Source organism: Eublepharis macularius, chromosome 2 (assembly GCF_028583425.1).
Source record: "Eublepharis macularius isolate TG4126 chromosome 2, MPM_Emac_v1.0, whole genome shotgun sequence".
NCBI lineage: Eukaryota > Metazoa > Chordata > Lepidosauria > Squamata > Eublepharidae > Eublepharis > Eublepharis macularius.
In genome coordinates, this window is record NC_072791.1 from 42714589 (window position 1) to 42741937 (window position 27349).

Below are 27349 nucleotides of genomic sequence, written 5' to 3' on the forward strand. Positions count from 1 at the left end.
GGTTTTCAAATGGCAGCAATGTCCCTGTGTTGGCCACATGGACACCATCATCTCCAATTTGGCTCTTGGATTACAGTGAATTTGTATTGTGAAATCACGCGCTTTAAATTGACCACCATGTGTAAAGCCCAAGATTACTAGATGCAGATTTTAAGAAATGAAGCAGGAGTGTCCTTGTTATATGCTGAACAATAGGAAGAAAATATATAGAGTTAAGAGTGACAAATTAATAATGAGTGCAGGCATGCAGCCAGTGCCTTTGTAGAGAGTTACATAATATCTTTTTATGTGAACAGACCCCCCACAAGTTAGCCTCAACACATTAGCTACACATTACTTCTAGAAAGAAGATTAGGTTTAACAGCTTTGTGCATCAGTTTTATTTCACTTGTGTTTAGTTTTAATCTCTGACACAGCTGCTTTTGAGTTATCGAAACCTGACCTGCAGAATAAAGTGGACCAAAATTCAAACATGCAAAATGGGATTTCAAATACAAGCAACATGTAATACCAGTTAGGGTTGCCACCAGTGCTGCCTCAGGAAATGGCAGGAGATTTTGAGGGCAGTGCCTGGTTCACCAAATATCACTGCCTTGTGACTTCTGCCCAGCCTAGCAGGGGCCCTCAGAAATGCAAAAGCAAGGGAAGAATTGCATGGCGACCATGCTGCCAAGCTCTGTATTCTTTGTTCACTACTGCTACCATCCGCTCAGAACAGAGGCAGTCCAATGGTTTAAATCAGGGATCCACAATGTGGTGCCCATGGGCACAATTGTGCCTGCTGACACCTTTCCTGGTGTCTGCCAAGTGTTCATAGAAAGTGGGTGGGACCAGGAGAAGCTTTTGAAAAGCATGGCTTCTGATTGGCCACTGAAATCTTGATTAGCTGTGCAGATTTTTAAAAACATTGGTTTGGCAGCACCAGCTTCCACAGCAAAAGAATCTTCACCATGTGACCGAAGGTAAGCTGTAGCAGCCATTTTGTGGCTGGGTCCATCTTGGGGGGAGGGGGACTTGGAGGAGACCTGGTTCTTATCCTGAGTCCTCTTCCTATGCATGCTCAAAGCTCATGTGTTCCCTGGTGCCAACACAGTGATGTCACTTCCGGGAAGTGATGTCATCACACCAGCAGAGGGCATGCTCCTGTGCTTTGTGCAGCGCCAATTCAGTCCAGTGGGGGCAAAAACTGGCCCCTGCGAAGCACAGGAGCATGCTCACTTCCAGACACGATGATGTCACTTCAGGAAGTGACATCATGGCAACCACTGAGAACAAACCCACTGCGTGCTTGTCTGGGAGGTTTCTTGCCTCTCGAGCCCATTTCTCCCTGCCATTTTGCCCTGCTGGCTAGGTAAGCAATGTTGGAGGATAGAGGCTGGGAGCGAGGAATTCACCACCTCCACTGGGGGGATGGGATCCCTAGTCACAGATACATAAAGAAAACATAGAGAGGATGCTGGAACCCAAACCTAGAAAAGTAGTGTTGCTAGTCTTCGAAAAGTTTCTTTCCCTTTACATTTTGCAACGTATTTGCCTCTACATTTTCCAGTTTGAGAAGATGTGATAGCAAACCTAGTTCATGTTTTTACTTACTTTCCCCAGTACATAGACATCCCCACCTAAACCTAAAATGACATCCAGTGCTGGTAAGAAGCTGTTAACATTAACAGCAGCTTTGACTTCTGTAGTTCCCACAGAGCAATGCATAGGAACTACCCCTTGTCCCTCCCAGAGAATGTCATTAATGTTTTTGTTTCCTTTCAGGTTCCTTGAATCTTCTACCCCCAAAAGAAATATCTAAATTCACCTGGAAGATTTCAATTTAGGCAACATCCAGTGTCAAATTTATTCAAAAGAAAATCAGGAAAAAAATATGTATAGGATCATTGTTTCTATCTTTAAAAGCTATCAGTGCTACTACTATCCCATTAAAGATCTTGCTACTCGAGGTGAAAAGAAAGGTAGTTTTTCTGCAGGCACGCAGAGGCCCAACTCCTGGCAGTTCCTATGGTCAGTTTGAGAACAGAGTGTAGCACTTGACGTTTCATTTAAAATCATATGGTGGAAACTGCTTGCAAAGGACAATTTGGAAATGGGTGGAGGAAAGGAAAAGGTTCACTATGCCTCTTCTGCTAACACTTCTCCACACTCAGGCATTCCTTCCAGGAGGGATCTGCACTCGGGGTTAAATCTGACACGGCATTAGCTCCTGAGGATATGAACGCAAAGAACTCAGCCATGATACCTTCACAGGGCCAGTGGCAAAGGGACTGAAAAGAGTCTTGTAATCTGCAGGGTTTCCCTCTGAATACTAGCTTTGGATGCCTCCTGTGTACGGATTGTTTGTTTGAGATTTGGAGTACAAGTAGGGTTGCCAGGTCTCTCTATCCTCCCAGTGGAAGGGTTAGGACTTTGCACGTACCTTTTGCAGCGCAGTTTTCAATACTTGCGTGCATGCTCTGGCAGCAACGTGATGCCACACTGGGGCAGGTGCCATGCTGAGGCGTGGCGACATCACTTCCAGAAGTGACATTGTCATGCTGGCTGTGGGAGCACTCCCGCACTCCACTCAGCTGCAATTTGGCTGGTTTAGGACCTAAATTGGCCCCAAATGGAGCATGGGGATGCTCCCACAGCCAGCATAATGACGTCACTTATGGAAGTGACATCGCTGTGCTGGGTAGGAGCATGCGCATGGCGTGCACTCCTGAGGTGTCTGCTGGTGGCGAGCAAGCTCTGGGAGTTTGCTCCCTCACACCAATCACTGGGCAATCAGCAAACGAGGATGCAAATCCCTGAGAGTTTGCCCACCACCAGCGGGCACCTGAGAACGCTAAGTACAAGTGATATAAGCCAAGCAAAACTGATATGTAACACATTTGTAAACTAAAATAAAGAAAATCTCAAGCTGATTGTAAAAAGGACAGCAGTGCCACAATTGGCAAGTGGTAACTACTCAAGTGGTTTCCCAATTAACAGGAATGTGAGTCTACCAAATGAGAGGTCTGTCATGAAAATATGCAGTTAATTCAAAGCAAATCTCATTTCACCCTATTTGGGAGCTCTTGACCACAGAGAAAGTTGGGAGGAGTGCACTTTGCTACAGTCATGGCCAGGATGTTCACAGGGAACTGAGATGTTTTAGCTTTAGCCCATCCGCTTGGCAAGTAAAATTAATCAATGAGTTCTTTGCAGTCCTCCTACAGCCTGTGTGTAAATAGTTCCACTGACACATAACACCCCCAAATTGCCTTGCAAACCGTGGGCTATTAAAACCGTCTCTTAGAAGTGGCCTGAGGCACCTTTCTGCATCTCAATAGGGTATATCAGGGAGGGGGGTAATGAAGGACCTTTAGTCCAGATCCAGCCCTCAAAGCAATTTTGTTTTATTACTGGCAGGCCTAAGCAAAAGCAAAATGTTCTCAGGATGTGAGTTCCACATTTTATTACAAGCACAATCAAAAACGGAGGTGTTACCATGTATACAATATGTAAACATGCATGTGGAAAAGCTCATAGTGTTAGCCAAGACCAGCTTTATTATGGAACGCGAGTATTTAATCAGGCTTCAGTTAATCAGGCAAAATGTACCCCTGGCTATCAAACCATTGCCTGGAGGATCAAGTGGCCCCTGAGAATACTGATGCTGGTTATTCTTGTATTGCTCTGTCACTCAGTAACAACTGCTTGCAGGCAGGAAACGAAGGAGAAAATGCATCCTTACAAACTTCCCCTTCCCCCCAAACTGTATCCAACCATCCTTGACAATTTAGAACCACATGTGGTCCAATTCCCAGCCTATGCACGAGGACAAGTAGGAAGGCTGAGAGGTGAGAACATGTAGATGTGAAAAACTCCAGAGGGGTAGAACAGTTAATCTGCTAAAGCCAAGATAAAGTCTTGCGGCACCACGGCTGAGGTGTTCTCCATATGGGGATGTGTGTCTTCCCCTTCCTAGACCCCCAGCAGAGGCCATTCCCTCACTCAAGACCCCTGAGGGCTTTTTCTGTTCTTGATTTTTAAATCAGCAAATTGTATATGTAGTTATAATGCTGTAACAATCTTCTAACAGATTATTTCAATCCTCAGCTTTAAGTTTCCAACCCGTCTCATTGGGAGGACAGAATTCTGCAACAGAAGGGGCTGGGAATTCAGAGAATATGATAGACAGACAGTATAACATTATAGTACTATAACAACATTCAGCCGATTAAAAGCCAACAAAGTCCTTTGGTGGCAGGCAGGAAATGGCCACTGTAGCCAGGCCCAGTGCCAGGTTTTCTGGCACCTGAGGCCAGGGGCAGCTTCAGCGCTGTTGCTGCCCCCACACGTGACAACATCACACGGTAGGCAGCTGGGATGGCATGCGTGTGTCCTCTCAGCTGTCCCACTCAGTTGCTCCACGCGCCACCCCAGCAGCCTGCTGCGCCTGGCCAGCAGCTGCTGCGTCCAGCTGGGAGCATGTGCTGGCGGTGGCGGCACCAACGGGCAGCTGAATGGGAGGGCTGGGAAGCTGCAACAGCTGCGGGCCAGGCACAGCAGGCGGCCGGGGCGGCATACAGGTGGCTTCCCAGCCCTCCAGCATTGCCGCCGCCAGCTCTGCAGTGCGTGCCCCCACCCCCGGCGCCCCCTCCATCGCCTCAGCACTCGAAGCGGCTGGTGGACTGCCTCTATGGACAGGTCGGCCCTGACTGTAGCAGACTGGGGCAGAAAATGGCATTTATGTGGGCAGAACCAAGAAGATCCAGGCATCCTCATCCACATAGGTTTCTCCTCTGCTTTGCTGTAATATTTCCCTAAACATATCAGCAAAGCGGTTTTGGGAAAGACCACAGAAATGAAGAAAACCCTGGAGGTTCACAGGAGCACCATGATGTTGTGGGGAAGCTGGAAAAAAATCCTAATTCTCAATGGCATCTAAACTGGGGCACACAACCTGTTTGTAGGTGAGTACGTTTTTATGAGCCAGAGTCCACTGGCCAACATGTACCATTTGAGAAAAAATAGCGGTAACAAGAATATTTTGAAATGAGCGGGTGCTTCTGTGTAAGAATGACTGAAATGGGTTCCAAGCTGAGCCAGCTTCAGGTATTTTAATACCTTTGGGAAATCTTACAACTCCTCCTTCAGTACCAGTTGGGAGATGTTTTTCATACATCTTCACAGAGTTTCAACACTGCTCCCAAACTCTTCCTGTGATTCACTACACCTTAAACCTTGTGGAAGGGAGTATTGCTTGTGGCTTTTTCCATGAGATTTCTTTACAGAGATTATCCCAATTGTGGGACAAAGTATCAACTTCATATTTCACATGAATCTCTGGTTTGCTGAGGCAAAATTACCGAGCAAAGACACTGGCCTCACGATTCTTTCTTTCAGAATCATGTCGAAGAGATACAGAGTATGTCATGACCTCTTTCATCCCTACCTGGTGAAAGAAAATGTAACTTTTTAATTGATGGTCATAAAATAAGTAGGCATGAGGGAAACTCTGAACAGAGAGGTTGAAAAGAAGACGAAGTGGGAGAGTCAGTTTGGTGTAGTGGTTAAGAGTGCAGGACTCTAATCTGGAGAACCAAGTTTGATTCCCCACTCCTCCACCTGAAGCCAGATGAGTGACCTTGGGTCAGTCACAGCTCTTCCAGACCTCTCTCAGCCCCACTCACCTCACAGGGTGTTTGTTGTGGAGATAATAACATACTTTGTAAACCACTCTGAATGGGTTTTAAGTTGTCCTGAAGGGTGGTATTTAAATTGAATATTGTTTTTGTTGTTGTTGTTGTTGTTGTTGTTATAAATCTGCTTTTTTACCTTAATTGCCAGAACTTTGGATGGGGTATGAATAGCAGGCATTTTTGTGGGGGGAGGGAGATATTTATTTGGTTTTAATATGTAATGGTTAATAGCTACTTGAGTCAAGGAATACATACTTAAATAATTTGGCTTTTGTAAGTTAATTAACTGGGCATAAATGTATTTTATAAACTCTTTTGAATGTTCCTTGGGGTAGAAAGGTGTTGTATATGATATATATTTAAGTAAAATAAATATAGGCAATCCAGTTCTAACCTATGGTATAAAAGATGTTGTATAGCCAATGCTGGAAGCTACTACAGGCTCTACTTAAACTAACCATTACATGAGGATGTGTATCACTTTTTTAAGGTACCATTTTTTTAAAAAGATAAACACTCTGGACACTCTGATTTTGAGTGAAAAATGAGGAGGAGGAGGGTGCTTACTTTTTCCCTGACAGCCACTTTGTTGAATAAAATCTCCCCAGCACATTCTCCACTGGGGGAATAGCTGGTGCAGTTGTCATGTCTGCACCTCATCCATGCCATTATTTTAAGCTGAACTGTTACAATGAGCCATTACTGTTACTGTGAACCATTATTTGATGCTGTACCTTGATGTCATATTGCCAATGTCATAATTGCCTTGCTTTCACAGCCTACTAAAGCCGCAGGTGCCTTATCTAACTGCTTTGAAGCTCCCAGGGCTTCTGACCTTGTAAACTGTTTGTTCTCATGAATCACTGTGTTTCAATTTTAATCTTATGCCTTCCTAGTGTCTAGACTGGGTATTTAAACTATGCGAGGAGTACCAAAGACTGTTTCACTCCGAAAGTTATGTTTTATTAGTGGGAGGGGGGACGAACAAGTGCGCTCTATAAGAAGAATGAGTTTCACACTTTTAAGTATTCTTGTCAACCTGCTTAACTGCTTGTTTCCCTTCTGAGCAATCCTATGGACATATCTGTGGATTTGAATTGATTCCTGAATAAAAACCTTTCAACCAAGAACATGGATTTCTTGCTGTGAGGATACAAGGGTCTATCTGCCATGGCCTGTCATCCATAGACTCACAGCCATTTCAATCAGGAAAACAGCCAGCAGAGAAGTGGTTAAGGACCTCAATCTTCATTGATCTTTCCTTGCTGTAGCCATGGAAGGCTGCTTTTCACTTAAAAAAAACTACTGATTTGATGATTTGACGAATAAGGATTTGGATAATAGAAAAAAGAGAGCTTTTCTTTGTAAACACAGAGTAAGAGAAAATTTTGTAATTATACTTATATTTGTCACAGAGAAAATTGGAAGCCTTCTAGTTTACATAGTTTCTGTCTCATTTCTTTGTTTTGCTATCTCTCTGTTATTTATTCTTTCTTTTATATAAAAATTTCAATTAAAAATTGGATGGGAATTATATACACGTGTGTGTAACATCTAGTCTGGTCCCTCATTTCTTCTCTCATATGTGGCTGACAGTTTTCTGTGTCTGGCAAACCAATACCTTTATTTATTCACTTTGTTAAACCTGTGTGTATAAACTACCATCAAGACACAGTCTACTTATGGCAACTCAAATAGTTTTCAAGGCAAGAGAGGAACAGAGGTGGTTTACCATTGCTTCCCTCTGCATAGCAATGCTAGTCTTCCATGGTGGTCTCCCATCCAAGTGCAAACCATGGCTGATCCTGCTTAGCTTCCAAGAGCTGACAAGATCAAGCTATCCCCGAGTCATGCTGCTTCCTTGCAAAAGAAGGCTACATATTAGAATAGAAAAATACAGGGCAATGAGCAGGAAGGGAGTGTTCTCGATGGATGAATATTTCTTTGGAGCTGAGAAATACAGAATTTGGTTCATTCATTTTCTGGTTAGAAGCAAAGAATCCTTTATACTCTGCTCACCAAGCTATATTTTGGGATGCTAGAAATTTTTTAAAATGGTAACAGGAATGCTTTCAACTTCATATTTAAATTTATTTTTTAAGCTCTTAAATATTTCAGCTAAAATGGCATTTCTTTGGTGATGGCAAATTTAGACGGTGGTGGTGGAAACATAGGCACACCAGCCATTTGCTTTTTGGCCAATGCATGAAAAGAGTGATAATCTGAAAAACAAGTGAACTCAGTGCATTCTTCTGGTGCAGTTTGCTTCACCATTTTATTTTGTACATCCTCAGAAGATGACGTTAGAGGACACCGGTATATACCATTCGTTCAATACCGTACTCTCCCCCTCCTTTGGGTGTTTGTTCCAAGCTCCCATGGTTGGAATTCTTACTCATTTTCACCCCTGTCCTTAAAAAGACAACCTTCCACTCTAATAAACACAACACTCACCTGGAACACGACTGACATCTGATGAAGCATTTTCATAGGAAGCAGAAAAGGAGAGAGAGAGAGAGAGAGAGAGAGAGAGAGAGAGAAAATATTAGACACACACATGCACAAACAAGCAGCTTAGTTTCTTTGCATGGAAATCAATTTCATGCAAAACCAGAAGTTTGCTTGAAAGTCACCCATCTATAGCAAGAAGCCCACCCATGCAAGGGAAAGGGGCTTTGGCTCCTCCTCCACTGTGCATGTAGAAATAAATCTGATGTCATATCTGTCTGGAGAGAAAGAGAGGTTCCGGAATCAGATAGACCCAAGTTAAGTCAGCTCCTGCAAGAAGAATACTTGGTGTTTTATTTCACACACTGCTTCAGACAAGCAAAAAATAATATTGCCCCCGCAGCAGGAAACTTTCATTCACATAAATTCAAGAACATTCACGTTATAGTGAGGAAAGAGAGGCATTGACTCCCCTTTCTGAAAGGGTTCACACGAATTTATGACCAGTTGCTGGGCTCCAAATTCAGTCCTAAAGAGCTAGGGGAGAAAAACTAGCTCTTTCACCTCTTCCTGACTACTGTTCCCTTTGACCATCCTTCATTGCAGACAATATTGAGAGTTTGTTGGAGTTATCTGTGAGTCATCTTTCACCAGGAAGTGGCTGTACTTCAGTGAAAGCTTCACATACAGAAGAAACCAGGTTAAAAACTGGGCATAGATCAATAGTATGAATTGCTAAAATGCAGCTTCACATATTCACCTCTATAGATACACCATCCCAAGACATCTTTCCCCCCTGCAATGCAAGAGCTCTGCCAGGTGATCAAATTAACCCTGAAATGTTGTTTATCAAAATGGAAACAAATAAGATTATGAGGGCTTGTCAAACATAAATTTGATTGATTTTATAATCCAGAGCAACACTTTCAACACAGCCTATCCATTTTGGTCTATGCAGCTGGGGGAGGGGGTGCTGGCAGCTTCTGAAATGGAACGTTGCAGTGAATCTGGTTGAAAACTGGAAACAAAATCAAATAAGCAAACAGATACATAAACTTCTTCTCTTTTTGTTATCGCTAGTTTAATCACCCTAGATATCTACATTTGCCACAGCACACATGTCAAGATCGTCTAGGATCTCACAAACAAAGCAGGTCAGCAGTTCAATATCTGGCCGACAGCAGAATCCTCCCAAGACAAGAAGCTGCAGGAAGTGGACTTAAATAGATACTTTTCCTTCCAAGGTAGCAGCAAGTACTTCAGTGTGTCGCTGTATGCATTTGCCTATAAATACCACCCCTTAACACATTCACAACTCATTATAATACCATTCCCAGCCAACACAGCCGACTATTCAGCCTCCAATGTTCAATGAATACAAGCCTTATTCTAATGCTGAAAATGGATGCCAGCACTTCAACAATCCTTCCTGGTAGGGTGTGTAGAGAGCCCGACGTAGCCTCTTGCATGTCCCATATCACATTTACACACTGCCTATTTGCATGGCCATAAGGTTATGTACTACCCAAAAATACAAATGCATTCTTTACCCACACTACTTCTTCAGGTGGGCTTAAGGACAAGTGATATAATAGCTATTAACATTAATTGAGTAGCTCCTAGGATGACTCTGACAGGCGCCTACTGGACTGACATCTAGAAGAGCCTGTAAATTGCATCTTTCAAAGATTTCTGTATCAGGATTGGTGGCCCCAAGGCAAGTGGCAGCAAAGCAGGTGACCGAAGAAGGGCAGCCTAACAGCAGCAAAGGATCGAATCATATGGGACAGGGATGGCACTGGTTTGGTTCCCATGACAGGTAATTTAGTTGCAAATGTCAGCCACAGGGGGGGAGGGAGGGAGGCAACCTGAATCCTGAATGCGCCACGGGAAGGGGGAAGGTTAATTTTTTGCCTTTGCACCATTTCCATGATTGAAAGCATCTCCCCAGGCTGCTTTCAGCTTTGGCAGGAAAAAAATATAAAGGTATCCATACTATTCCTCCCACCCCCCCGTCCTTATAGGAGTTTAAAGCAGCTGGGACGGGGTATTTTCGATCAGGTCAATAGCACAGGGAGAAAGAATTAAAACAGCATTGTAAACCTGATCCAGATCCCCTCTACTACAAATGATTGTTGCAGCTAAATTATACATCAGGGGATTCATGGATAAGCATGTAAAACCAATCAGGATCAGACCAATGGACTATCAGGATCGGGATCAGACCAATGGGCTATCTATTCTAGCATCCCATTTCACACAGTGATCCACCAGATGTCCCCAGAGCATAAACAAACAGGGCACGGAGGGGAAGGCTTCCCGCTGCTGTGTTTCCCTCCAGTGGATTAGTTGCCTCTGAACAAGGAGTCATTTGGCTAATAGCCAGCTGTAGACCTCACTTCCAAAAATGGAATGAACTCCTTTTTAAAGCCAGCTAAGCACCAGTGGATTTTGCACTATGCTGGATTTTCGCATCCACACAGAGATGACAGTGACTCTGACCCTGCCCTAGAGTTGACAACTCCAGGTTGGGAAATTCCTGATGATTTGAGAATGCAGCCGAAGGAGGGCAGGGTTTGGGAAGGGGAGGGACCTCAGTTGGGCGTAACACCATAGAATCCCCCCTCCAAGGCAGCCATTTTATCCAGAAGAACGGATCTCTGGTTTGGAGATCAGTCATACTTTTGAGGGATCTCCAATTGGAGGTTGGCAAATCCATGCTCCCTCTGCAACATCAGTTGAGGTACACTTCTGCAACTTTATTTTGTAACGTGAGCCAATTTGCACTCTTCATGACACCGTATCACCATATCCCCCCCTCCCCACATTGCTATTAAGCAACAAATGTGCTATCTGTACATCAGCCATTTCCACACAGTCCATTGTTTCTGCTTTTTAACCCTGCTGTAAGTGTGTGTTTTTGCCCTGACAACTCATCCTCCACATGAAGTATCCACAAGAGCTTACTTTTGATTGTGAGGTTGCAAGAAAACCTCCAGACAATAAAAACGTGGTATTAGAGGGGAGGTTGAACACTTTTGTCATTGTAGACTAAAAATGCCTGTCCCACTTTTAATTTTTTTGTTTGTTTTTCATTTATTTATTTTATTTTTAACCTGCCCTCCCCGCAAGCGGGCTCAGGGTGAGGTACAACATTGATTAAAATACAACTTAAAATCAGTTATAAAAACAGATAAAATACTGTGCCTCTTTTGGGGCAACCAGTGGGAGTTGACTCTCCATACCCCTTGTACTTTGCACATGCGCGATCGTATGCAGCTTCTGTTGCAAGCAGGCTTCTGTGGCTGAACAGAAACGTAAGGAAGGAAAGGCAAGAGCTTCAAAGGAAGGACTGAGCGGAGATTGTGAGCAGGGCTGGCCTGCCCATTAAGGCCAGCCCGGCAGCCGCCTCAGGGCGCTAAGGCGCCAGAGGGCTGCCAGCCCAGGGGCAGGGGCGCGTGCCACAGAGCTGCCGCTGCCACCACCAGCCAGAAGCGCATACTGGCAGCAGCAGTGTGGGGCAGCTGAGCAGGCAGCCTCCCATTCAGTTGCTCTGTGGGCCAGGTGCAGACAGTGGCTAGGGCGGCTGGCTGCGCCTGGCCTGCAGAGCAACTGAACGGGAGGGATGGAAGGCCCCTTGTGCATGCACAGCCCTGCGTGATGACGTCACACGCAGTGACATCATTATGCAGTGGTGCGTGCACGCGTACACACAGAGGCAGCCCTCAAGCTGCCTCAGGTGCTAGCGATGCTGGAGCCAGCCCTGATTGTGAGGAGTAGGAGGTTTCTTCAGAAATGCTTCAAATTCATATGTCAGAAAATGCAAAAAAAAAAAAAAACCCCAAAACACTAGAAACCCACAACAAAAGAAAACAAGTGGAATCCCAGTAAATATGCAGAGAACCCGGTAAAAAAACAATATGCATATGGCTGGCAAACAATAATGTGGACATGCGTAGGCAACAGCAGCCACAGTTCTGAGGGTGACCCAGACTTCTAAAGATGTGCAAAAACGGCCATCAAATTCCTAAGAAGCAGCTTGTACACCAATACACCACCCCTCTCAAGGCCACACCCAAGTTTCAACTAATGGCATGATAATGCCAATTAAATCATTTTTTTTAAAAAGCCACCTGCGCAAAATTACCATATTTTTAGCCCACGTTGGCTTCCCTCCTGTTACTGCACTACTTAGAGGTAATAATTAATAGGGCAAGAAGTTGCAGTGAATAGGAAGGATCAACTTGGATAACAATATGAAAACCATTCACAACCCAGAAATTGCACTATTATTTAATAACAACAACAACATTTGATTAACATACTGCCCTTCAGGACAACTTAATGCCCACTCAGAGCGGTTTACAAAGTAGGTCATTACACAACAAAACACCCTGTGAGGTGGGTGGGGCTGAGAGAGCTCCAGAGAGCCATGACTAGCCCAAGGTCACCCAGCTGGCTTCAAGTGGAGGAGTGGGGAATCAAACCTGGCTCTCCAGATTAGAGTCCCACGCTCTTAACCACTACACCAAACTGGCTCTCAACACCAAACTGGTTCTCATATAACAATAACAATAGAGGGAAAATCGCAACCAATCTGCTCTCAGAAGTATAATGAAGAAACCATGGGAAGAACTAGGGTTGCCAGTTCCAGAATAGGAAATTACTGGAGATTTGCGGGGTGGAGCCTGGAGAAGGTGGGGTTTGGGGAGGGGGGGCTTCACCTTCCAAAGCACCCATTTTCTCCAGAGGAACTGATCTCTGTCATCTGGAGATCAGCTGTAATTCTGGGAGATCTTCAGCCCCCACCTAGATTGTTACCAACATAATCTGGAACAACTGTTACCTATGCACATTGAGGGCAACTGCTTCACAACTGACTAGTATGCAACCACTTTCAGAGTATGATGAACAGCAACAACCACAATCACTATTACAATGCTCAGTAAAACTGGGGAGTAATAGTGGCTATATGGTAAATGAATTCATCAATGACCACATGGTATAATGTTTATCCTATATATCTAAAAGTGTAGGCCACTGTCTTATGTTGCTATGGAATAATTGCTTAAATAACTGACTCTGGAGTTAAAATGACAATGATCAATTCTACATGTATGGACTTTTAGAGAGTGTGACCTTTTATAGCCTACTATGCACATGATTGCAGCTCAGGAAAAAGGGCATTCCCTGTCAATGAAATAATCCCTTGTAACTTGCTTTTCCTTAGCTAGAAGTGGCAGCCCTGGACATCTGCGGTCTTCTGAATTATGGTTATTTTATAAACAGGTTATCAGATCAATATTCTAGGCACATAACAATGTCCACTTTCCTTTACAGCAAACAACAAATTCTAGAGGTAACCCAAATAATATCCGGTCAACAGATGATGGAAGACACTGCCAGAGATTGTGAGTAGGCCTGCTTAGCTGGGATCCACAAACTAGACGTTTTATGGAAAGTAAAGGTACTCTGTAATAGATTTAATAGAATCACAGACTTCATAGCTTTATGATGCAAGAAAGATACTAGACTGCTTAACAGAAAGGACTGACTCTGTCAATAGAGGGAGGCTATTCTAGCAGCACATAATGAACCTACCGATTAGTTAAGGTCTGATTAAGGTCTACATGTGAGCTCACCTACAACTGTAAAGCCCAAGAGACAAGGCCTTCTAAGTTGTAGCTCCTTCGTTGTGGAATTTCTTCCCCAACAATGGCTCACCCAGCACTACACCTGCTGAGCTTTTAAAATTATCCCATGCCTTTGTTTGAGAGGTTCCCCCACTCTCCTCCCAGGCTTTAATCTGTTGCTGCTACTCAGAAATCTTTTTCATTTATTTGGTTTTATGCTGGTCTGCAGTCTAAAGGAGATTCTGATGCATGGCCTGTTATCGCTGGGTCTTAAGATTGGTCCTCAGATATTTATATTTTACTCCAAATTTACAGTTGGAGAATTTTACTCTGAATTTACAGATTGGAGCCACATCAAGAGTAATAGCTGAGAGTGCAGGATAGCAATATTTTAAGTAAATAAATTAAAAATGTACAACTCAGGGCAGGAAAATAACAGGAGATAAGGACCAAAATATAAGATGTAGTAGTCATGAACATGCATGCCAATTACGTTCAAATTAGATGAAGAAAGTTTGAAGAAATCAAGCTGGAAAGCTATATGTGGATTCAGATATGCACAACAAGATCAGAATGACTAATGGTGACTACTGATAATCATGCCCTGATATATCACGGACAACTGGTGAGATGGAAGCTTATAACCTCATTCCGTACCTCCCCCATATTTCACTGGTTCCCTACGAGGTGGTAAGCTGCCATTTTACCAGTTCATGGTTTAAATCACAAAAAATATGTGCAAGTCAGTTTAATTTTCATTTCTTTGTTGAGGGATGTTCAGGATTGGTGACCAGGTACAGTTAAGTCCAGTGTGGGTGCAAGAAGGAATTCCCCATTTGGGGCCTGGTAGAGGGGTTATGGAGATGTATGGGTTATGTATGGAGATGGTCATGGTTGTGCATTACCTTGCAAAAAAAACAACAACTATTAATGGGGAATAGGGAAGAACAGAAGGAAGTCCCCAGCCAGCCAGCCCACTATTCCTGTAATCGGCCTGCAACTATGGTTAAAAACTATTTCCTGCAACATATTTTAACACAACCTATACACTCTTAATTTGGGCAATTTGTACAAGAGGATTCCTTCCTGAGACAAGAAAATGATTTATTTACATTATTAAGTCAAGAGGTACTAATTGGCTTTGTTATCAGATAGCACCAGTTTCAAGAGACAAATACTGATTTAAATTATCAATCAGTCAAATGACTGCTAATTAACTTAAAACTTTTACTCAGCTGATACTCTTAAAATGAAAAAGGAATGAGTTCAAGTTAAATAAGTAAGCATTTTGTGATCTGTGCCCAATGAACTTTTTGGATTAGTGCTCACTACACTGTGCTTAATTAAATGTATCACAGAGCAACAACATTCAAGAAATGGACGGAAGGAAATGCATCTTAAGAAAAGTATCTAGGGGTAGCTAGGGACTGAAAGGCAGCTGTCAGAGAAGCAAAGCTCAGAATGAGCTGAGACTGGTCAGGGGAGGCTCTCAACAACAAAAAGACTTTCTTCAGATATGTGAGAAGCAAACAAAAGGTGAAGCAGGCAATACTCCCACTGCTGGGTGAAAATGGAGAAACTCTGACAGAGGACAGAGAGAAGGCAGAAAGGCTCAATGTCTACCTTGCCTCAGTTTTCCCCCTGAAGGAGAGAAAAGGCCCACCTAGAGATGGTAGTAGGCAAGGCTTGGCCTCAGGGCTGCTGGTTGACATGGGCAGAGAAATTATGGAGAAGCACCTTGCTGTACTAAATGTGTACAAATCCCATGGGCTAGATGTGGTGTACTCGAGAGTGCTTAAAGAACTTTCAAAAGAACTTGCAGGCCCTCTGTTGATCATCTTCCACGCCTCTTGGAGGATAGAAGACTGAGATGCTAAAAGACTGGAGGAGGGCAAATGTCATCCCAATCTTCAAGAAATAGAAAAAGGATGATCCTGGGAACTTCAGGCCAGTCAGTCTGACCTCTGTCCCAAGGAAGATACTAGAGTAGATATTAAAGGTGTCAATCTGCATGCATCTGAAGGACAATACAGTGATACAGATTTGTACCCAACAAGTCCTGCTAGACTAACGTCATCTCCTTCTAGGACTGAGCAACAGGCTTACTGGATCTCGGGAATGCTGTCGATGTAGTTTATTTGGATTTCAGTAAAGCTTTTGACAAGGTTTCCTCATGATGTTCTGATGGGTAAACTGGAGGACTGTGGACTGGGCTCTAGGATGATTAGATGGTGAGATGGAACTCTCTGGAGAACCATCCAAAGAGGTCTCCAGTGGGATGCCACAGGGCTCAGTTCTGAGCCCAGTGCTTTTCAATATTTTTATAAATGATCTGAATGAGGATGTGAAGGGATTCCTCATTAAATTTGCACATTATACCAAACTGGGAGAAGTAGTGAATATCCCTGAAGATAGGAATAGAATTCAATGAGATCTGAACACATTGGAAAAGTGGACAAATTTGAATAAGATGAGATTTAACATAGATAAGTGTGAGGTTCTTTACCTAGGTAACAAAAATGCAAAGCATGCATACTGGATGAGGGATACACTTCTGGGTAGCAGTGTGTGTGAACAAGATCTTGGGATATGAGTGGATGGGAAACTAAATATGAACAGTTAGTGTGATACAGCAGCAAAAAAGGTGAATGCAATTTTGGCATGTATCAGCAAAGGCATAATGTCCAAATCACAGGATGTCATTGTCTCGCTATATACTGCCTTGGTATACCCCACCTGGAATATTTTGTGCAGTTCTGGAGGACTCATTTCAAAAAGATGTGAACAAATTGGAATGAGTACAGAGGAGAGCAACTACGACGATCAAGGGCCTAGAGACCAAGCCCTATGAGAAAAGACTGAGGGACTTGAGAATGTTCAGTTTGGAGAAGAGGAGGTTGAGGGGAGACATGATTGGGCTGTTTAAGTATTTAAAAGGCTGTCCCTTAGAGGAGGGAATGAGAGCTGTTCCTATTGGCAACAGAGAGTATGACTCGAAAAATGTGTTTAAACTACAGGAGGGAAGGTACCAGCTGGATATTAGGAAAAACTTCATGTTAAAAGCAATCCAGCAGTGGAATCGGCTGCCTAGGGATGTGGTGGGTTTCCCCTCATTGGCAGCAGACATGGGCACGAAACGGAAAAAGTCCAAAATGAAAGTTTTGTTGCGATCCATGAATCATGAAACTTCACAAAACTGACACGTTTGCTGAAACAATTTGTTAGTGTCATGATTCGTCAGAATCTGGGGCATTTCAACGCCCCCCTTCATACCCAGAGATGCCAAACTCACAGGGAGACTTCAGCAGGCTCTCCTCCACCCACCCTCCCAGTTTGCAATACGTTGATCAGGAAGGGTGGGAAGGGAAGTGCTGCCAGAGTACATGACTGAAACGGGGACCAGGAGTTGCTGAATCAGATGAGGACAAAGGACCGGCCATGGTGGAGCTGAGCCGGGAAGACAGAGTGAGGGGTGGGGTGGAGTGGAGGGAAAAAAGGCACCCTCACCCAAAGACTTTCCCACAGCAAGGCCAACAGCTGGAAATAAGAGGTTTCTTTCAGTCTCTTTAAAGCAGCAGCAACCAAAAGCATAATCCCAAATCCTTCCACACACTCTCCCACTCCAATCCCAGCAAAATGCTGACATAGATCAGAACAGGAGGTCTGTGGTTGACTGACAGACCTGCCTAACAGGGGTTGGAGGGGTGAGATTGGTGTGCCCGTGGCTACAGAAGGCCCACCTCCTTGGCTGCCTAGGGGATTGACCCCCAGCTCCTGGCTGTATAGGGCAGAATAGAAGCTCTCCAGATTACTAGGAGAGCTGCCAATCAAGGGTAAATGGGCTATAACTGGGGTTTCCAATGGCAACAAAAGATCTGGGTCCATTGTTGCCTAGGGAATCAATGGATCGGCGACAGCCTGTCTGCAATTATGAATCGTTCACAAAGCTAACGAAACAGGCTAAAAAGTCGTGAATTTCGTGATAATTTCGTGATAACTGTGGCCCCACAAAATGCTGTTTCGTGACACACAAAATGACCCGTTTTGTGACAAAATTTGTTTCGTACTTCAATTTGTGCCCATGTCTAATTAGCAGTGTTCAAAGAGTACTTTGAAATACAAATACTTGTCAGGGATGCTTTTGACTGTTCCTGCATTGGGCAGGGGGTTGGACTACATGGTCTATAGGGCCCCTTCCAACTCTATGATTTTATGAACGTTGGCAATACCATCCGAAGCAAAGTAACATTCTTCTAAGCTCACTGACTTCAATGGACTTCAAAAGATGTAGTTCTGCTTAGGATGGCACTGAGAAGAAGGTGAGATGATAAAATCTGTAGAAACTGTGATCAAGGCATGCCTTCTATAGGCATTTGTTTTTTAAAAATTGTAAGTCAATGTGATTCAGTGGCCTTTCTAATATGTTCTATTATTGGTTTTTAGAGATTCATTTTGCTCCCTAATCCTAACAATTGCTGACGTAGGTAAAAGTCAATTCTTACTCATATCTACCACTGTATTCATTAACATTCATTCAATGTAGACAGCAGTTTTTGCTTCCCAGTTGCTAAACAGCATGAATTTGGATCTGTACTTTCCCTATGTTCATGTTTCTCATTTTCTGTCTTCCCTATTCTAATACATTTTTCTGAACCAGTTACCTATTTTAAATGCCCCCTAGTACCTGTATATTTTTCTGTTCCTGGTAATACTACCCCAAGTTTGTCTGATTCTGCTGAACTAAAGATCTAAATATCTTATATATAAGCCCTAATGTTGTTTATTCTGAAGGCCACTTCAGAAGAAGTTTATTTGAAATTGAGAAGTAGCAGAGTGGAGTGGGGATTTAACCCTTTCCCTGCCTCCTGCTTCTTTGCTTTGGACTGTATCAAAACCTTTAGCCCCAGTTTAAAAAGTGTTTCTTAACTGAGAACAGATAGGAGGGGATGCCAAATGCTTTCTAAGCAGCACCCAGGCTGGGCCTTAGTTATGCAGATTTCAAATTCTGCCAAAAGCTGACCTTTCCAGGTGCAGGGAGGGGATAGAGATTTGGAGGTCTAAAATGTCAGACAGAATTCTTCCTGTGGCTTCAGGAAAAACTTCTCTGACCTGCCTAGTAGTTGAGAACAGGGTGATGATAAAATCTGGCACAGAAAGGAGTGTCTGTTTGGCTGGTTTCATCTGGGAGCTGAAAGGTATGAGAATTGCCTAATAAGATGGAACATTTCTAAGTTAAGAGAGCCTGCCTTAACAGAAGATCTAATTAAGGCGTGTACAGAGGGTGGGACAGAGGAATTGAGGTTTTGCATGTTTCTTTCGGGATCCCCTGCTCAAATCTGTTGTGCTTAAAAGCATGAGTGTGAACATTTTTTTCCATTTTTAATTTTTTTAAAAAAATTCTTAAATTCTGGTAGCTGTACTCTGTGTCACATAGACTTCCACTGCTCGACCACAATATCCTGTGGGCGCTACAGGGAAAGCGGCTGGCCCATTCGACTGCTCGCTTGGCTTTCTGCAAGCTGAGGAAAAGGCTGGCCAGCTGGCCAGCTCACCCAGCCTCCACATGCCAGCAACGACTTCACAAGTGACATCATTACATTGGGGTTAGGAGCGTATGGGTGCAAACAAGGAAATATAGATGAGTGCCAGGGACCTGTTTTTTAGGGGGGGGGGAGTTGGAGGCCATCTGGCACCCCTAGTGCTGACGAGGCAGTTGGGCTGTTCTGCCACACCTCACAACAACCCTATAATGTACATTAGACTGAGATAGGGGGTAACTAGTCAAGGCCACCCTGTGAGTTGCATGGGAATGTGGGGATTTGAATCCTGGACTCCCCAATCCTAGTCCAATATCATAAGTGATCATTGTACCACACATGATCTCAAAACCCTACTTCAGATCACCCGCATATATCACGCCTGTATCTTCACTCACAGACTGGGCTGCTTCCTCTGCCCACCATCTGAACGGGCAAATGACCAGTGGGATTAAGCATCCTCTCTCCTTCACCACCACCACCACCCTCTAAATTCCCCCTCCTGAAGTTGCTTTTAACAGCCGTGTAAGGGTGACACTATTATACACATTCGGGAACAGTTATTCCCTTACCTCCCAAATCAGTTTATGTCCCAGCAAGTCCCTGATACTTTTTCATCTGCTTGCCAACTGTCATCATGGCTGAAAGCCCTGATGTACAATCTTGCAACATACTAGAGATTCCACACTCCTTGTACAACTCTATTACAAGCCTCTCTTCCAGTGCAGAGGTTATCCCCTTCACTAGCTCAGAGCCCTTGAAAAACAGTGAGGTAAGTCTCCTGACATAAAAGAATGGCTGGGTTCCCTTTGTCCTGTACACAAGGGCTCGTTTACAGTGGCTTTATCGAGTGCTGAGTGGCAAGCCAAGGCTGTTTGCTTTTGCTCTTTGATGCTAATAGCTGTGCAGAAACAGAGATCAGCGGGGCGACTGCTTTTGTCATCTGTGTGCAGCATTCACCACCTGGGCAGGGTAGAAAATGAAACAGGAAGATCAAGAGAGATGAGAAGGAACAGATGATATTGTAGCTCAGATCATTGTCGTGCCCGTAGTGAGAAATGTCTGGGGCATTTTATTTTAATATTTTATGTGAGTTTTGTCAGTGATGATAGATGCTGAACTGACAGCCCTGGAGAAAGAAAGCTTTTGTTTGAATGGCACAAAGATAAGCAGCTCCTAGGGCAGGTCTGTAACAGGACATTATCCCTCTTGGCACAGAGCAAAGCTGAAGGGGGCCCTTCTAAAGCCACGGTGGGGCTTTCATTTCCACCGCAGATTTAGGCCTCATCGTTGCTGGACTTCTGTGGTGGACGCCTGTCTGCTGGAAACAGAGATCACTCTGACTCTACTAGTACAGCCTTTGAACAGCAGTCAGACGGGAACAACCCGAGATGAAAGGGAGCCCTTGACCTAGTAGCGAAAGGCTCCCTCTCTAGTTACCAGTCACTTGATCCCTTTAGCTACACCTACCTAGATGGGTCTCGGGTTACTTTGTGCATTTCAACAGGGAAGATTTCAAATAATAGGTGTGAGCAGGAAAGAAAAGAAGACAGGCTGTGTAGGAAAGAGAAAATTTACTGCCAAGCAGCACATCCCAGACATCCTAGCTGACGTCTTAGGCAAAAAAAAAAACAACAACCCACCCCCGGTCTTCCCTGTTTAACCTTTCTGCAAGTTCAACTAGTTTGCTTTGGAACACTGCCCAGCCAAACCGACACACAGAGAGTATTTCCACCTTTTTGCTTTTGGAAAGCAAATTAATGCTTACACTGATGAATATATATAGTATTCTGTCCTACAATAATTATCTGGCTCCCTGCATTGACGTGCACGTACACACAAATACTGAAACTCAACATCCACCCTAACTCAAAGGCAGGATCTGAGAAAATCTGTTAATGATAGGACATTTTGAAGGTCTCTCATTCATAGGATAACCACAGGTCGGAGGTGACTTGATGGCACATAACACACATACAACTCAAAGGCACTTTGCAACGAGGCACAATGCAACGAGGGGGGAAACACCACACACCATAGTCCACAGACCAATTCAGTTGTTCTGTACAGCAGGGGGGAGGTATGTGGTTTTGGCCACATTGACACTGACATTGACATTGGTGGGTTTTTAAGAGGTCAGTTTATCTCCCATCTTAAATAATAACCAGAGAATTGTGTTTTTTTGCAAAAAGATACTATAAATATTAGTCTTGGTGAAAGAGATATGGTGTTCTTGAGAAAAACTCTAGGCATTTGGATTTAGTGTAAAAAATAATTCCTACAATGGATCAGCAAACTTTTTTAAAAAATTAGGCAACAGAAAAAATCTATGGAATACTGAAAAACGATACTGTGCTTGAATACATTCTTCTATTAAAAGTTTGCACTGCTAGGAATGCAGCATCGCCCTCCACTTCCATTTCTGCAACAGCCTCAGCTCATGATTGATCCTGCAAATTCAGGGCGTTCCTCTGTGAATTGTGGGGAGCACTGAACACCCTGTATTATCCCATCTGAACTGCAACCGGCGCCACACCATAATTAGGTGTCTGAAAATGACATCTTATGCCATGTCTTTCCCACTCCCCTCCCAACCTGAATGAAAACTAACATATGAGTCACTTGCTGTTCTCTTAAAAATGGTCTGCCACTGCTACGACAACCAATATTGAGAATTCATAGCAAGAGATGAAGTGGCTCTTAGCTCCCACGGGAGAGAGCCTGGTGGACCTATGCTATGCTCTGCATAGCCCTGAGCACTCTGGTGGTAAATAGTCCTCTGAAAAGGACGGCAAGGAGCTGACACAAGGCACGGTCAGAGGAAAAGAGGAGGAAGTAATGATTAAGCAAAGAAAGAGCTGGTAAAGTCTCTGAATTGGCTGGGGCTATAACCTATTTGCTGTACCCAGCCTTCAAATTAATAAAACAAATCCCCTGGTAAGCCTGCTGGAGTTATTAAAGGATGCTAATATTCCCCCTAGAGTAATCTGGAGCAGCACAGCTGGAGCTCAGTGGCTCAGGGAGGGAGGTGGCTCAGAGAGAAGACCCTGCAGTCCCTGCAGATGGTACTCTCAGTGCTGTCTGTTGCTCACTCAGAGGGGGCGTGAAGCTGTGCATGATGGGGGAACAGAACTGCCAAGCTGAAATGTCTCCTCCTTTCCGGCCTCTGCTGCCAACCTAGTTTTGCACAAAAGGGAAGGGTTTTTTTTAAAAAAAAAATCCTTTTGCTACACTCTAAATTATGCCACCCAGGCATTCTCAACTCTGGCTTAGGACTCAGCAGAGAATGAAGAATCAGACAAAGACCCAATTCCCAGAATCCCAGCTAACAAAATCATTTAGCTCAGAGGGATCTCCAGAAAGGGTGGACTGAGGCCACATGAGTGCCTAAAGAGAGGGTGGCTTTATCCATCACTTAGGGTTGCCAGGTTGCCCCTGGTAATGTGTGGGGAGCAGAGGGAGACAGTGGGCAGTGGTGAAGACTCACCTGCAAATGCACATCAGCTGGTGACATAATGATGTCACTTCTGGGTGTGATAGCGCAACATCATCACCCTGCCAGAACTGCTCTGGTATTTAGGCAAAAACTCTATGGGTTTTGCCCAAATACTTCTGCTTCACCAGCAATATGACAATGTCACTTGCGGGTGTACCAGCAGTACCATGGTCACATCACTGGCAACATCCCAATGTCACCTAGAAGGGCCCCATTAAGCCGCCCATTTCTTCCCCTATCTGCCAGCTGCACAGCAGTGGGCAGCACAGTCTGGGGACAGGGGATCCCACTCCCCAAGTTGGGTACTGGCAAGCTTACCATCACAAGTTGTGCCTATGCTGAAAGACATATCCTTTTGCTACAATTATGGCAATCAAGATTCTATAGTTTGCTTTCCTGTAAGAAAAGAAGCCTTCATAAGAGAAAACGTCACTCTCACACACACACACACACACACACACAATTAAAGGAATGTGATGACTGGAGCTTAGCTCAGAAATTTATGCAGAATCATTTCATTATCCAAACACAACTGATATTCTACCTAGAAGTAATGTCCCCGCCTTATCTAATTCATTTCATCATAGGCACATCCATCCCTAATATCTGCACGACATGAACTGGATGGAAAGAGCACCCTCGAGAAAGTAAGGATAAAGCAATCACTGCCACTGCTCCCAAATACACACAGACAGGAAGAGATTATGGCCATTGACTTAGAGGAAACCAAACCTTGGTAGTTTGTTTTCCAAGAGATTCAGCCAGGGCCATTTGGTAATTTATCTTTACAGGAAAAAAAGACTCATCAAAAGGTGCCCTAAAGGGGTGAGAGGCAAAGACTTTGCAGCACTTGGATGTAAGAAGAACACAGCCCTGTGACACACAGTGCTCCCCACAATTACAAAACTTGAATTTCCATTAATGGTGGCACCTCCAACCCCCATCCTTGGAGTACAGAGTAACAGCTTGAAACATTTGCAATGGGTTGTAATGGCAGGTAAGTTCTGGACAATGTAGCCTCCTCAAGACCAAAGCTCGGGTCCTGATTCTTAATTCTGGCAAGGCCTCCAAGCTTTGATGCCACTTGGTTTGGGGCAGTAAATATAATCGCAGTCATCCTTACAACATGCATGTATCTTCTTTTTCCTTTTTGCTAATGAACACTGAGAGTTGGTTTAGCATATTGGTTTCTATAGCATATTGACCTGCATTAATATATTAATAAATTAAGTAATAAAAATAAAAAAATCTTGTTTCAGGGTTGTAGATTTGGTCTGAACCATGGTCTGCACCATTATCTACTGAAGACAAAAACGAGTGTGGTTCCGACACCCTGCAAAAATGGAGGAGCCATCAAAGGCTTGTGGGCCTTTCTCAATTCCAAAACACCCCGAAGGATCGTAAGATTCCAAACACATGTTCTATTGAAGCTGCAATAGGTGCTTGCAATGTGAAGCCCCTTGAAGCCATTGACAACACTGATCCTTGCAAACCTCTCTGATCCTCGGCACAGAAACTGGCCCCGTGGTTTACCGTGGAATTGGGTGTCCTAAAGAGGGCTGGAAGACACCTAGAAATATGCTGAAACTGATACTGATAGAGCATGCTACAGAGCCCACTGGAAGACCTATGAAGTGGCAACGAGAACAGCAAGAAACATTATTTCTCTGCAACCACTGCTTCAGCTAGTTCACGACCACCCCAACAGTTCAAGATATCCCAATATTTTCTAACTTCTAGATCTCAACCTTTACAGTCTCAAAAAGAGCAATGCCTTTTCAAAGTGTTTTGCTGATAAAATAGCACTGATAAGCTCTGACCTAAATGCCAGCTGTAATATAGGAGAGGTGGAAGAAATGCTTACAGTGAAATCCTAATCAAAAAGAGTCCAGTAGCACCTTTAAGACTAACCAACTTTATGGTAGCATAAGCTTTCGAGAATCACAGTTCTCTTCATCAGATACATGGCATCTGACGAAGTGAAATCCTAAGCAGAGTGAAATCCTAAGTGGAGTGAAATCCTAAGCAGAGTTACTCCGGACTAAGCCCACTGATTTCAACTCTTCTTAGGATTGCACTGTTAATATACTATCGGGTTCACATAGGAACCACTTTGAACCAGTTACGACAATGGATATTGAAAGGATCCTGGCATCTGTGAAGGATGTGCACTGGATCACTGTAAGAGCCATATAACTGAGCCCTTGGGGTCTACCATAAATCAGTTACTAACTCAGTCACTTCCCCTGGCTACTCAAAAAGGTGGTTATCTGCCCATAACTTTTTAAAAAATCCTTAGATAAAAATGATGTTGCCTGTTATCACCCAGTCTTTAATCTGCCCTTTCAGGGACAAGTGATAGAGCAGCAGCTGGCCGACTCCCAGTCTTCTTGGATAACTCTCCCTTTTCAGTTTGGATTCAGGCCAGGTAATGGGATGGGGACAGCTCAAGTGGCTTTCATTGATCTCCACCTGAATGTTGACAAAGGCTGTGCTTCTTTGTTTCTCCTCCTAGATTTATCTACAGCCTTCAATACAGTAGATCATGCCATCTTGTTGAGGCATTAGGAGGCAGGTGGGTATCAAGGGATGTCGTTTCTCATGGAATGGACTCTAAGTGTTGCTGTTGGAGACCAGCCATCTCCAGGGAGTTGTCTTGTGGGGTTCCACAGGGCACAATTTTATCCACCATTTTATTCAACCTCTGTGCAAAGCCTGTAGGAGAACTCATTTGTAGCTATGGATTTGGATGCCACCAATATGCAGATGACACCCAGCTCTGTACCTCACTATCCAAATCATCATGAGATGCAGTAAAGATCTTGCCTGACAGCTGTGGTCAAACAACTGAAAGCAAAGAAATTAAAACCGAACCCAGACAAGACAGAAGTGACGCTGGTCGGAAAGGCAGAGATCTTGAAGGACATTGTACTTGCCACTTTCAATGGAGTTCTCTGACTCTTGCAGACTCAGTTAAGAGCTTAGGGGTCATACTGGATCCAGCACTACTGCTAGAAAAGCAAGTTAAGGCAGCCGCAAAAAAGGCTTTCCACAAACTCAGTCTAGCCTGAAAGATGGCCCCTACCTCAACATGGCCAATCTGGCCACCTGGATCGATGCCGTGGTAACATCAAGACTTGACTACTGTCATGCACTATGTAGATAGGTCTCTCCTCTAAGTTAACTCAGGGACTCCAGTTGGTGCAGAACACTGCAGCTTGGCAATTAGGAGATAGGAGGAGCATGAATATTACTCCCATTCCAGTCCTTCCATTAATTATCTGTCAATTACTGGGCTCAATTTAAATTATTACCTATCACATACAAATCTCTTCATGGCACAGGACCAGGGATTTTCAGGCGATAATTACCTATCCAGTGAGCAGAGTAGTCCACGGAAGAAGAGGACTTCAAATGGCCAGCATTCTTGACCAGGAGAGGCTCAGAGAGGGAGTGTCCCACCATGGCAGTTTCACTCATCTGAACAGGGCCTTCTGCAGGTGCCACCTTCCACATGTGCAAAATCAACAGCTGCCCCGAACATGCGCATTTTCTGTGGTGGCACCCACCTTATGGGTCTACCTGAAGACATCAGCTCCCACTCTTTTGGCTTTCTTCAAACTATGGAAAACTTAATTATTCAAGAGAGCTTTTTACACAGATAGAAGGGCTATAATATATAGAGGCAGTATCAAGAGATGCATCAGTAAAGGGATCTAGGCTTTACTTCTGTTGCTGTAAGTATGATAGACTTTATTACTATTGCTTTAAGTATGATCTTACTGGGTGCGTCGTACGTTGCTTAATATGTCAGTCTTAGAATTGCTTATGTTCTTTTTCAGCATTTCTTAAACTCTGTATTGGATTTCTGCTGGATTTAAATTTTTGACTGTACTGTATGATCCACCTTGAGTCTCAGTGAGAAAGGTGGACTATAAATAACAAATAAATGAATAGAAATAAAATATAATTTGAATTACAACTGCAATTGAGGCATTATGCTGAGCACTGGAGTGACTAATCAACGTACAACATGTTTGGTAATTCTAATTTCAGTCTTACCATCCAGTTAAGCAAAAGAAATAGTAATATTTGAGGCAGCTAGTTTGCTTCATAGCTCAGGATGGATTTTAAAAGATACTTCCACACATCCAAACCTGATGTTAATTCTCAAGCTCCTGAAGCATTCTCTTTCTCTCTCCCCTTAAAAATTTGTTTCTTTATTAAAGATTAAGAAAAGAAACTCAGTTCATTATATACCGAAGAGTTTCCTCTCAACAGATTAGGGAAAGGGGGCACAGACACTATCCATGACTGAAGGCCTTCAGTCCATAATAAAGAAAAAGTATATGCCAGAAAAGACAGGAAGGAAGGAAGAGTTGAAATTTGTTCTTATTCTGTCACAGCATTCACTGCCACTGATTTCAGGAACACTGACACCATATGTGTTTCCCAAGCATTATGTTATGGCTTGGAGGCTGCTAATAATATACTTCTGTGTGGTATATTCTCCACACAGGAATCATAACATTCAGCTTGCCTGAACCATACCATGTTTTC

The 27349-nt window shown here is 43.7% G+C and overlaps 1 protein-coding gene across 4 annotated transcripts in view; it reads right to left on the minus strand.

Annotated features, from left to right (window-relative positions):
- The window catches only part of NRXN3 (neurexin 3), a 1560869-nt gene that overhangs the window by 1508026 nt on the left and 25494 nt on the right, over positions 1-27349 (minus strand). For all 4 annotated transcript variants that reach the window (XM_054971960.1, XM_054971959.1, XM_054971961.1 and 1 more), the window contains exon 2: positions 8130-8147. In XM_054971960.1, coding sequence (XP_054827935.1) covers positions 8130-8147 — 18 coding nt within the window. The remainder of the gene's footprint in view (positions 1-8129; positions 8148-27349) is intronic.